At 37.3% G+C, this 14,171-nt stretch overlaps 1 protein-coding gene across 1 annotated transcript in view; it reads right to left on the reverse strand.

Annotated features, from left to right (window-relative positions):
• Positions 1-237: 237 nt before the first annotated feature.
• Positions 238-14,171, reverse strand: part of LOC145984353 (uncharacterized) — a 242,526-nt gene continuing 228,592 nt past the window's right edge. The window contains exons 8-13 of the mRNA XM_083118009.1: positions 13,796-13,859; positions 12,797-12,925; positions 11,686-11,855; positions 9,304-9,560; positions 6,554-6,655; positions 238-2,902 (exon numbers count right to left, since the gene is read on the reverse strand). Coding sequence (XP_082974135.1) covers positions 2,743-2,902; positions 6,554-6,655; positions 9,304-9,560; positions 11,686-11,855; positions 12,797-12,925; positions 13,796-13,859 — 882 coding nt within the window. The 3' untranslated portion in view covers positions 238-2,742. The remainder of the gene's footprint in view (positions 2,903-6,553; positions 6,656-9,303; positions 9,561-11,685; positions 11,856-12,796; positions 12,926-13,795; positions 13,860-14,171) is intronic.

The following is a 14,171-nucleotide window of genomic DNA, read 5'->3' on the forward strand; positions in this document are numbered from 1 at the left end:
ATGTTATAGGGCATGTGACGATGACGGCCGCTATCTTGAACTCAACTTCAAAATTTTAAAAAGACACTCTAGCCTGTGACAACTCAATTGAATAAGAAATGGTGTGTATATATATATATATATATATATATATATATATATATTATTTATATATATATACCGTGCATTCCCTGACATTCGCTACGAGACTATATATATATATATATATATATATATATATATACACACACACACACACACACACACAGGGAAAGAAAAATGCAGGGCGTTTGGTCGCCATGGCGCCTATAATTTTCACCTGGTGCCTGAATTTTCATATTCAGTGCTAAAAGTATATAATTTCTATTTCGATTTCGCTTGTGGAAATTTCCATTACCTTTCTTTAAAATGACGAGTACGGTATGTGTTTATTAATGTTTGTGTGTTTCTGTATCACTTGTATCATTAAATCAGAATAATAAACATGTCATTGTAATTTTCTTTCACTGTTGCTAGCTGAATTTTAAAACCTACGGCGATATGGTAGAGTCGGCCATATGTTAGAATGTATTGCATAGTTATTCATGCTGTTACCAGTTGAGCCTTCTTTAGGAAGACCACTCCGACACAATAATTATTTTTAATACAATCTTATATTAATTAATCCAAAATGTTTTAAGATAATATGTCAAAACGTGTAGCTTTTTGTTAATTGGATTCATGGATTACTCAGACCATATTTGCAAAAAATAAGAAAAAGCTCGCTCCTGAATTAGTTTTAGTTTTTCTCTACCCCTGTATATATATCATACAGACGAATTTTCACATTATTTACAAGACGACATTGTGAACAACTTTTCCTAATAATTTTCCAAATCATTGAGCCATCGTTTTTCGACGGTACAGCCCGCGAGAAAAGAGACTTGAATCCTGTATTTATGCACCCACGCGGAACTGATTTCCATTTTTTTAAATTTTTTCTCGCGGACTGATACGATGGGCATCATTGATAATACACACATTTAATACCGATCTTTTCGTTTTCACCTAAAAATGTATTTCTCTATTCTGCAAAAGTTCTTCGCCGGATAAAGAACATGCCAAAAGTATCTAAAACTTCAAATTCTGAAAGGTTGGTATACTTTTTTAACGAATTTAACGGCTATTCTGCATACTAGAAAAAGAAACGACATCACTATGATTTCTTTAGCTTTACCGTGGTTCTCAGCTGAGATACGTTTGCGCACTCAGTTCTATTTAGTCAATTTGTAGACAAATATAAGCACACAGACACATTCATACGTGTATACATTCAGTTTCTTACGTTTTGTTTCTTGCACATGATGCACTGCTACATAAGAATTAAGAAATAATGCACACGAACAGTAAATATAATTTCCAATGAGAATGCATATTATTGAACAACCCTTATATCTGGTAACATAAAATTGATACTGATAAATAAACCTAAGAGTCTATAAACTTAGTCAACGGGATATTTGTGCGTGTATATATAACGTGATAATTTATCACGCATATTCCAATAATGATACCCCGTAATGTAAAAAAACAATGAGAAGAAATACTATTATTGTTTGAATGCTTCAAAAGTTTAAACGTTGATTGGGTTTAAACTTCTGCTGAATAATTTGAGAGAGAATTTAATGAAATTAATAGCAAAGAATATAGTTTACGGCATATTCCTAAACCCGGAGATATTTATTTTCGCAGCCTCTGGTATGATCGATCCAATCTTGACCAGCCATGTCAATGTCCTTGCAGTCCATCTCAACATTCATTGCCATTGCATCTTCGTCTTGGTTTTACTAGAAGGACTTATACCACTACTAGAGTCGCAGCTTGTGCGCTACATTAGGAACTTGAGATGGTAGTTGCAATTCTTCCAAGAAAATACATTCATTCCATTTGTGTATATTAATATATTAGCGGTCTCATTTCAATCACTAATGTTCATTCCACCATGGCAATTCGTTAAATAAATTGAAGTTAAAAATCTTCGCCAAAAGAATATGTTCAAAACAACACTGTTACTTTATTCTAAACGCTTAGAATGCTGCAACAATAATATAGCAACAGAAATAAATCCAATAATACTCGAATGTGAATTACTTTACACGTTTCCTCGCCTATATTCGTTCAGTCCCCATATTGAAGAGTCTCTTCTATTCGTTGCATGTTATGGATTTCCGATGATAATCACATAGGAAAGCATTTGAGAGGTCAACGAGAAACATGGGAAATGTCAATCTACAGCTTTCTGCAGAAAAAACAAATTGACACTCATGCATTAACCCATGTTAACCCTCTATAAAACCTTCCCCATCCTCTTTGAAACGAAGCCTAGCTAACGAAAAATATAAAAATGGACATTTCTCAATTTTCCAGTTAATACTTCATTGTTCCTACCAATCATCAGAGACGTAATTCAAACTTCTTTAAAAAATATACTATATTACCAGTTCTCTCTTTATGTAATTGACACTTCTTTGGTAATACACTTCTTTCCATGTATAAGTTATTGACTTCAAAATTGTTTGTCCTTACATCAATTTCATAACTTTCAGATGTGGCATACGTTCATACTTTTTAATCATAAGTTTATGAAAAACTCTGAACAAGATAAATACCAAGTACGTAATACCACTTTTCTTGGTTGTGAACATTTTGGTGTTAATGACCTGTTTCTTGATCACCTCTTGTTCTTGTAAAAGATTCAATTGATTCAAGAACTGAAGTGGTTCGCTACACGTACACTGATTCATGAAGGAAGTGGCCAGAGAGATAGTTAGGATGCTTTTCGTAGAATTCCTTTAAGATGGTTACGGATGATTTCAGATTATCCATTTCATCTTGACATAGTACCTTCAAGTCTTCTAGCGTTGGTTCAGCGTTGGCTGGAAGTCTGTAAAAAGAAAATCGTTAATCCTCATGCAAGCATTACACTTTGGCTTAACACATAAGGCAATGGTTTTCTATATGATAACAAGGTGAATTATTATTATTATATTAATGAAACTCCTCCATGGCGGAGGTTCAATAATCTACAGCAAACTTGCTTTACTTATTACTTAATTTTTATATTTGTCGAAAACCTGGAAAAATAATTCTTCTTAATAGCTCAAAACACGGTAGCATAGTCAATGAAAGAAATCTAAAGCATACATGCATTTTCTTTTCACAATCACAAATCGATCATATTCCCCTTTCTAATCACAAGGAATTTCCTTATTCGAGTTCGAATTATTGATAATTTGGAAATCCCTACTTTATTAATTTTTCAGATAAACTACACCTTCCCTCCCACTGTCTGTATATTAATTTCATTATAATTTAAAATTACAACAATCATATTACCAAGTACAGTGTTTCTGAAAGGAAAATATTTACTGACAACGCTGTCCTCGAAGTTCACTTTTCACTATGAAACATTTTATTGCAAATTTGAATAAACATCAAGTTTGAAGCTTTGAGGAGTTTTTTAGGTCCTGCGAACGGTGGGTGCCGTGCTGTTAGCGAACGTACTCATATCGAACACGTGCTCTTAGCGAACACAGTTACGGAAGGATTTGCAGGTGCATGCTGTTAGCGAACACGCAAACTTGTCCTGTCTTTTTTGTCCTTGAAACTAGTCAGCATGCAAGTGTTGCCAGGGATAAGCCAACTTGCGTGGAGAAACACACTTCCTTGTCTCACAACAGTTTTGTGTTCTGACATCAGACGAGGAATGCCTACGAGGTTAGGTTAGGTTCCATTAGCATAAATACAATGAAAAATTATTATTTAGGCTAAGAGAACTAAACATAGCTAGCCTAACCTAACAACGTAGGCATTTAGCCTAAAATTTAAAAAAATATCTCTTCCGTGACGTCAGAACACAAGGTTGCTCAAGTGTTGTGCGATAAGTGTGACCCCTTGCCTCACTCCTGATCATTCTTCAATCGATTGTTAAACCAGCAAGATGAGTGAAATAGAATTGATTAAAACGAAGTACGGGAATTTGTGTTTGGTGTACGTACGATGGTTACCAGTATCGAAAAGTACGCAAGGCAAAAGGCGTGGTGACGTGGCTATGTACGAAAGAGAAGAAAATGAAGTGTAAGGGGTCACTGAAGACAAAACACGGATTTCTACTAGCTAATTAGCTAATTTCAAACACAAAATGATTATAAGGTATCACTGGCAACACTTGCATGTTGACCACTTTCAAGGACAAACAAGACAGGGCACGTTTGTGTGTTCCGGTGTTCGCTACGAGCACGGAATCGAACGGTGAATAACTTCTAATATTTTCCGTATAAGGTAGAAAAATTACCTTCCTTTAAATTTCCTTTTTTCCAAGAAGTGTATTTTTAACGCTTTTAGTGTTTTTGTGAATATTAATATTCACCACACTCATAAAAGAATTCTAATAAAAATGTCCAGTAGAAATTCGATCTACTGAAAAAAGGTCAAGTCTTACGGTGCGCCACACTAACGAATAATTTGAATATTTCTTCTCATATGTGCACTCTATTAATTCTTCTACATATTTTTAAAGCAAAAGGATAATAACTGTTCCGGTCAGCAGTAGCATCAAGGAGATGATGAAGGACAACCTTGCAATTTTGTCGTAGCTTACATTAGCGCCGTACAGCGCTCTTAATTACAATTTCCGCTTCGTTACCTATTTTCATATGTAGGTAATTATCCTCTCGCAGCAGCGGCTTCATAAGGACAGAGTAGGTTCAGCCTTGTTCCCTTTGTAGTTCTATATCCAATGCATCTTGATTTTTGATTGATTTTAGTTTATTTTACTTCGCGTTTTGTGCCTCTTGGCTAATTTGCGAAGATGGGGATGAGTGATGAAATGATGAAATTGATGAATGGACATTCACAAACAACCAAGCCCGACCAGGATTCGAACCCGGGACCCTTGGCGTCGCAGCGCGATGTGCTAACCACTCGGCCACAGGGTTGGGCCCAATGCATCTTATGTCACGGGTAAAAAAAACGAAATGAAAAATAAACTTTTAAAAATCCACATCCGAGCGCATTGTGATTGAATTAGTACTATGTAATAACACACTATTCAAATATTTGAAATCGAAACCAAATCCTTGTCTGTAGCGCTTCAGCAAAATATGATGTTATTGTGGTTTTCAGTCCAAGAGTGGGTATCTTGTAATATTGAGTAACTATTTTTGCTTTGTGTTGTGTGTCAGTCGTTTTCCATTCCAGGAGCACTTCGGTAAAATTTCCTACTCCCAGTGCACCTGTAAAGGAGAATTCACACCGAAGCGACAAGCGACACGTGTCGCTTGAGGATTTCACCAATCGAACGCAGGCTTATGCGGCCAGTCTTGCTGCTGCGGCGAGAAATGTTGCTGGTGATTGGTTCGTTCTCAAATGGCATGTGGGGTCACGGGTTCGATACCCGGTGGAGGTACACAGTGCTTCGGATTCCACTTACTTACATAAAGTGGACTTAAAGCTGCAAATCCATCAAATGACATGTGTCGCGTGTCGCTTTGGTGTGAAATCTCCCTAAATGTCATTTGCTCTCGTGCTAACGAGTATCTGGCACCTGGTAAAAAGGTAAAGTGCTCCACTGTGCATAGCACCACGCCCTGAAGGCGTATAGGGGTTGTTGGGGTAACGCCCCACACTTTCTTGATCCGGTCGTGAGTGGGGGTGATGTTTCCCCCAGGTACCCATGTTATTCGACGCTGGGTGGGCGCCGGGGCCGCTTCCATCGTTAGAAAAGTTCCCGGATTTGAACCGGCCGGGGATCGAACCCGGGACCTTTAGCATGGTAGTCAGACGCGTTACCGACTGAGCCACCGCGGCACCTGGTACGATGGCAAATTATACATCTGTAATGTTCTAACTTGCAAATACTGTAGATACATCTACACTGCACTGGGGCTTCTTTAAATCATCCGATATTATTTTGAAGATAGTAAATCGTTTTAGTACTTACTACCTATTGATGTTATTTCTTTTCAATATTTTTCTTGATTGAAGGTCATGTCATGACACGGAAACACGTGGGGAGGGATGGAATAGTGCTGCACATACTCACATGATATCTCTCTCTCTCTCTCTCTCTCTCTCTCTCTCTCTCTCTCTCTCTCTCTCTCTCTATCTATATATATATATATATATATATATATATATATAGATATACATACATACTTCCCCAACATTGGAAAATTCCTCCCTTCGACCACCCTCTCCGGGAATCCAATACAGATTCCTCACATGCCAGGCGGCAGGTCAGACACACAAAAGCACTTGCATTTGAATAGTTTCGAACTAGTGTGCCGTGTACGCACGTGTTTGAAAGAATGAGTTTGAGTTTTTGTTTTAAGTCCACTCTGTGAATAGGTTAATCGGGACTGGACCTACAGTTTAAAGTGGGATCCGAACCATTGTGCAATGTGCATCCACCGGGTATCGACCCCGGGACCGTACTTGATTGATACATTGCTTGCGTGGCGTGGCATTTCATAATTATATTATACAAGAGAAATTCAAAATCCATCAAGAATATGCAATATAATAGCCATCTTACCCGTGCAGTTCCACTATTAGTCTTCCGAAATTTTTCATCAAAGTGAAGCATTTTAGAGGAACAATCAATTGCAGATTCCAGGAATCAGATACATCTTCAAACCTAAAAGAAATATCATAAATAGAGGCAAATGCAAAGGCTGGGTAAACAGACATACACACAATTTTAACACATATAGCCATTAATGACCGGACAGTCATAGTAGTAAGTTTGTCTGATCTGATCCTTGTAATTTAGCGTCGCTTTTCTGCCATGTTTGGTTAATCGCAACGATGATGATATGATGGAATTGATTAAGGGACACTCGCAAGGAACACCCATGACAAGGCCGGGATTCGAAACCGGGACCCGCGCCGTGCTAACCACTCCGCATCCGCAACGCAGGTCGGCGTGTGTGTGTGTATGGATCTGGTATAGTATCAGTATGACGTAGGTCTTCCCTTCTTCACTATCAGAATCTGTGCGATTCGGAAAGACTTTTAACTAACTTCCGATATGTTTGATTTGATTTGATTTAGTTTCTTTTACTTCGCGTTTTGTGCCTCTTGGCTAATTTGCGAAGATGGGGATGAGTGATGAAATGATGAATTGATGAATGGACATTCACAAACAACCAAGCCCGACCTGGATTCGAACCCGGGACCCTTGGCGTCGCAGCGCGATGTGCTAACCACTCGGCCACAGGGTCGGGCAACTTCCGATATGTGTTTGCAGGAATTTGTTTACATTGCTCCGTCAAACGGCAAAACAGCTCTTTCATGTTTTTTGGACGGTGTGGCCTGGCTCTCAAACATCGATCCACCTGGTCCTAGAATTAAAAACACGGTGCAAATGTGCTTCCACCAGTGATCGAATGCGGGACCCTTTGATCACAAAGTGACTTCCTTGCCACCTCTACTCCATCGGGGAGGCCAATGATCCAATTCGAAGAGGAGGAGGAAATACAAACTTAGAATAGAGTTGCAGCCCCATGTGCAATCAGAATGGAAACCGGAGTTCAAATGGGCAATGGAAGACATGACAACAAACAAATACACACTATTGCTGTCAAAACATATGAAATAAATCGCCGTAATAGAGTTGAATTTTTATTTGTCCATTTCTGGCAGCCACCAGATCGTGAGACTTGTCTTTTACATCAGTAGGCATTCCCAACTTCCAGATATGGAAAAATGACGTTTCAAGTGTAAAATTACACTTAATGCTGCTAAATTGTGAAACGTAATAGCATCCAGTTTTAGAGTTTTGAACTTATAACTAAATGTAGTTCACAGTTTAGTGATAGTTTCCTGGAGTTACATTTAGTGGTGTATAATTCCAATTCAGATTAAATGCAATAGAAAAGATGCAAGAAATAACGTGAATGAATCAATGGAAAGGTAAGAAATCACCCTTAGCTACTGTTTCTAAATGAACGGGCCTCGTTATGCTGGCTAGCTTTCTGAATTGTGATACAAGGATCTCTGGACTAGATTTGTCACTTTACATTTTGCAATAAAACTATACCTTCGATGTGCCCGAGCGCGTCGAGTGCTCGATCTCTCAACCAAAGATTATACAGATTCGAGTCCAGGCGAGGATGTGGGTTTAAATTTTGTAAATTCATCAATTTTATCTAATAATCTTTTATCCTCATTGTCACAATCAACCTGAAGAAGGAAAACATAACACTACGACTCCAGGGGAGCTCCGTGGCGGAGTGGTTAGCACAGCGCAATGTGACGCCAGGGGTCTCGGGTTCTCTTGGTCATCATATCATCGCTCATCCTCATCTTCGCGATTAACCGAAGGTGGCAGAAATGCGAAATGAAATAAAATAAACAAAATAAATCAATCTAGATTGGAATCGTGGTTACTACATTGTGTTTGATCCCCCATTATGCATTTCATGCGTTTCCGGGTTCGAATCCCGGCCTGGGCATGGATGTTTACGAGTGTCCATTCATCAATTTCATAATATCATCACTCATCCCCATCTTCGCAAATTATCCAAAAGTGGCACAAAAAGCGAAGTATAATGAAGCAACTCAATCATTTCATCCGTTCACATTCCTTCTTACCTTCGCGACATTCTCAAAGAATATGAACTACCTCAATTGTTGCCACTGCCGTACGCAGGGGGAGCTGATGGGGCTAAGTCAAAATTTTCAAATGAAAGCAGTAAAGAACGATTGCCATTTTTGTCTTTGAACAACTTTTAAAACGAAGGTTAAAATGTTAATCATGAAATACAGGGTGTTTCAAAAAGAATCATCCGATTTGAATAGGCTATATTTAGGAAATCATTGAACATAGAATCATGCAGCAAGTTGTAAAATACATGTTGGAACATCAAGTTTTACTTACAGTAGGTTTTGATTTGTTGCAGGTAGATCCCTTCCTGATGCAGCTCACCCTTTAGTCCGCACCAATAAGGCAACCCAGACACAGGAAACATTCTACATGCTCTGCTTCAAGAAACGTGAGTTCGTTACAACTGTGCAATGTTGAATACTGTGAGCAATGGGTGGTGTAACACCGTATTTACGACGAAACTCACGCTGCACAGCTGTAACGGACTCGCATTTATTGAAATCGAGAACGAAGTGTACCCCCACCCCCAGAACGCAGCTATGTAATATCCACCTTAACAATTCCAACCCCCTTCGAAATAAAATCGTGCGTACGCCACTGAATGGGTATTTCTTAGTATTTGCCTTGGGCATATCGGTCATTATCATCATCTGAAGCGCACAAATGAAAATACTTACTTCACATTATATACTTTCTCATAATTTCCACCCAAAGATGGGTTATCCTGCAGCTGGCGTAGGGCACAGGTAAACACTCGATCCAAACAGTGAGGTTCTTTAAAGACGAGATTCCTATTTCCCAGAAGGGCTTTCTGTCTTAGAACGGCACCTTCGGAGACCACCATAATGATTTTCGTGCTGGGCGTTGTTAATTGCTGATTCAACCATCCTGATATGTTTGGTGCTATGGCTTCTATGTCCAAACAATCGCAGACCTGGAATGGAAGTGAACCAACCATTGGAAAATAACTTATTTATTTCGCTTTATTTTCCATGGCGAAGTTAAGGCTGGGCTCTACCACTTAACCATGGTTACATTTACAGTTTTTTCATTGATATAAGCATACACAAAGAATAAAAACATATTGACAAGATAATTCCACACAAGCGTTTATCTGTGATAGTAGTAATCAAGGGGTCCCGGGTTCGATACCCGGTGGAGGCACATAGTGGTTCGGATCCCACCTAACACTGTAGGCCCAGTCCCGATTAGCCGTTCTGTGCATAAAGTGGACTTAAAACAACAAATTAATCAATCAAAATCAATCTGTGATAGTACAAAGGGAAAGAAAAGTAAACACAAACAATCTAAACCTAGACAAAGACACTCCCCCCCACACATTATATATATATATATATATATATATATATATATATATATATATATATATATATATATATATATATATATATATATATATATATATTCACACATACATACATATACACGTGCGTCTCATTTCGGAAATATTCGGGTTTAGAGTGTCATTACAAATAGTTGTATTTCCAATGTCCTTTTCTGCAGTTGATATGAATATTAGATTTAAATTAATGGTTTATTGATTGATAGGAAATATCTTATTTGGCTCATAAAAATAAATATTCATTTCCAAGTTTCGAGGGGCAGTTTTTTTCCACAGACAAGCAGTGGACACTTTGACTTTGTGTAGAAGTTTGAGTTGTGGAGGAAGAATGGACAGCCGAGATCTCTCTCGCAATCTGGTGTTGAAAGTTGTGGGAGTCAGAATAATATAGTAACACGTCTTTTGCGAGACTGACCTCGAAATCGCAGTGTAGAAAACCTAAGTTGTTTTTGATCATCGACTACCCTAACCTTATGGCTACAACAATTGACAAATAAAGATTTTAAAAGTTACAGTTATCTACACCAATTAAAATAAAAGTTTAATTTCTGCAATACTCTTTAATAATAATTTCAAAGTTAAAAACCGTGCTTGTTTCAAACATTTTCAAAGTTTGTCAACTTTATGCACAGATAATCTAATCGGGACTGGGCCTACAGTTTAATGTGGGATCCAAATCGCCATGTGCCTCCCGATGGCATATTGGTAACGCCGTCGCCTTGAAATAAAATCTTTCCGGGTTCGATATCCGGTGAAGGAACATAGTGGCTCGGATATCACTTTAAGAAACTGTAGATATAGTCCCGATTAGCTCTTCTGAGCATATAAAGTGGAGTTAAAATACATTTTTGTCGAAATCATTATATGCCTCCAACCTGCATCGAACCTGGAGTCCCTTGATTACAATGCGACAGCGTTATCACTACTCCATCATGGGTCCTGAAACCGTGCTTTCTCTCTATTATTACAATTTAGCCCTATTGTTGTTTATAGTAATCTATTCTGAAAATAATGCACGTTTTCAGCTTATTCTCATGCCCACTCGAATATTCAACTACCTACATTATGAGAAGGGACTCCTACCATTAGGTTCACACTATGCCAGTAAGAATTGTAGTTACACACGTTTCTGTTTTTTATATAATCTTTATATTTCGGTTTTTCATTTGCAATGTTTCTTTTAGGTAAAGATGAATCATTGCAGTATTATTTGCATATTTTTGGATGAAAATATTCTCTCTTTACAATCAAATATTTAGTTATTTTAGAATCTTCATGGTGCTGATTACCATGTGTTCTAAATTAGAGCACTTTACCACATCACATAACAGAGAAAGAAATAAATCACATTTAATTATTAAAAAAAACACAGATAATATGTCATAATGATAAAGTTCATTCACAATGTGAAAGTACAAAATATCATCTCAAAATCTATAGCTATAAAACAACAATTTTGTGTATAATATGCATTAATTATGCATTAACAGTTACTAGGTAGAAGATCAGAATAATGCCTGCTTATGCATTTTATCAGTGTTGTATGATGCTACAAGATCATGCAATTTTTTTTCTTCTATTACATGTTAATCTTTATTTCTATTTTATTAATTATTTATATTTATTAAATTTATTTATAGTTGAACATTTTAAGATGACAAATGCTTAAATAACTGAAAGGATGAAAGGTACTAACCCTGAGATTACCTATTTTCTCCAGAAGGCATTTAAAAGATTGCATAACTTTGCAGAATGGTGGAGAATCCCTCGAATATAGCAAAACTACATTTCTCGGTTCGCAGTGTTTTAAGGTATTCTGCCAATTTCCAGAAAAGCGGGCTTTGATATTCTGGGGCTCGATTCTGACTGAAAAGAAATGCTCAAGTAAGATAACTTTATTACATTCACGAAAATAATCTTTATTTCATCATGCTGGTTAGGATGGAAAATATAAACATTCTCGAAGAAACTTGGGAGCTTCTTGTTATTATGAACCTGTATACCGGGTGTTTCATAAATAATTGCGGGGTTTCAAAAATGTATTGCAAGTAAAGTATTGCACTTACGTTAATGAAACCAGTCCAGAACGAACGAGGAACTGAAAGTTTTTTTTACACCTACAAATGTTCAATGTGTGGACCACGGGTGACACGGCGCATATCGATATGATAGTCTAGTTCTTGCCACACTCGCGTCAACATTTGCCTGTCGATAGTGTCTATTGCTGCGATGATACGCTCCCTTAGGGCTGCGATATCATGCGGCATCGGCGAGACTAATACCCTGTCTTTGATGAAACCCCACAAAAAGAAGTCACAGCTTGTAAGATCCTGTGATGTTGGGGACCAAAACATTACCCAAAACACTGTGAGTGATGTGGGTGATTTGAGTGTCGCCTTGCATCAGATATATGAACTCTCAACTTAACAAAACATACATGCACAAACTGTTTGCATTCCTCGATCGTTCTGGGCTGGTTTCATTAACGTAAGTTCAATAGTTTACTTGCAATAAATTTTTGTAACCCGTCAATTACTTATGAAACACTCGGTATATTGCTACAGGTTTTCAAATCTCGCAATATGAAAATTAGATTAACACCACATCTCATTAATACTGTACGAGTGCTATCTATAACCACCGCTTATCGTATTACTTGGCCTTAACTATATCATTATAAAGGTGTATTGTAAAGTAATCGAAGTCAATTTTTTCAGAATTAGAAAAATCGTCTGTATCTAGCAACACATAAACAATAGTGTGATATTTAATATTACGTAATATTCTACAATAGTTGCTATACTTACACGATTGTCTCTTTTTTATGTAGAGTATAGCTCCTACAAGTAGGACAGCCAATAATATTCCAAGAACTGCGAAGTAGATAGACTTCTGTTCGGGAATCTTGGTCCCTTTCATACAGTCATGGCATGGTGCTGCAGAGAAAAAAACAGTCCACCTTCTGTATCGCAAAGGGATGGGGAACAAAGAAACACAACAAAAATAAAAATGTGAGCATGGAAAGAATAGAGGGGAGCGGGAATTAATATTTCAAATATAAATTCTTGCTACTAATCAGAGTTAATTATTTGTGGATGTTATGCTTTTTTATAAATTCTAACATACTGAATATTTATTGCTTCACTCTTTGCAATGTGCCTTACACAATAACTGCTGAATACTGATTTAGGGGACAATTAGCGTTGAGAACATATTTCCTTTTCGGATCCGATGGAAAACTGAACGTTAATGCGCAATAATTTTGTACATACATTATACTGCTCTCCCGTCACAAAATTTCGATTCATAAATGTTTTGTTGCTGATTTCTAAAAGATGATTTTCGGTTCTCTTTTTCTCCTGTGAAATTCCAAAATTGGAAACTTTTCACATATATTACATCTATCTACCCACAAGAACTGCAGTGACTTACACTCAATAGAATGGATTTTTTTAATGCTGTTCGTTCACGAGAAATAACTCAAACATATGCTGTGAAAAAGAAAAGTTTTTAAAACAAGAATTACTATGAGGAAATTTGCAAAAACTAAGAGTGTAATAATTCAACTTGAATAAAATATTTCAATGGCACTGGTATCTATTTTATATTTTAAAAACAAGATGAAACACAAATATGATTATTTGCATTCATACATAAAGCACGAATAGTACAATAATTTGAACATTTTTATTAAAAATGATGGATCCAGTAATGCAATTAGTTAATTGAAGTTATGATTTTGAGATAATTTCTTAGATATCGTTCTAGTACCACATAACTAGAGAAATTAGTAGGCAAAATCTAACCTCCAAATTGTTTCGTGTAACTTTGCAATGTGTGTTCTTCATACGGACAGTCTCCACGTTCCATCTGAAAAGTTAAAATGTCATTATTCTATTTCAAATTTTAACATTAACAACACTTATACAGCATGTAGTAAAGGTCTTTTCTACTGTTACGGTGGCCGATCCTAATGCTGGCAACAGAAGTAGGGTGAGCGGGGAAGCGACCAATCCAGCACGATAAGAAACGCAGCAGCCTGTAGAACGAAGTTCACGTAGTACTTCTTCCTGCCGCGTCGTAACTCTCGGTGCCACCGCTGTCTGGTTGGTCTCCGGCGTAATCCCCGCTCCTTGCCAGAACTAGGACCGGCCGCCGTAAGAGTAGAAAAGACCTATAGGT

This window comes from Lepisma saccharinum, chromosome 2, assembly GCF_977018435.1.
Source record: "Lepisma saccharinum chromosome 2, izLepSacc3.1, whole genome shotgun sequence".
NCBI classification, from domain to species: domain Eukaryota; kingdom Metazoa; phylum Arthropoda; class Insecta; order Zygentoma; family Lepismatidae; genus Lepisma; species Lepisma saccharinum.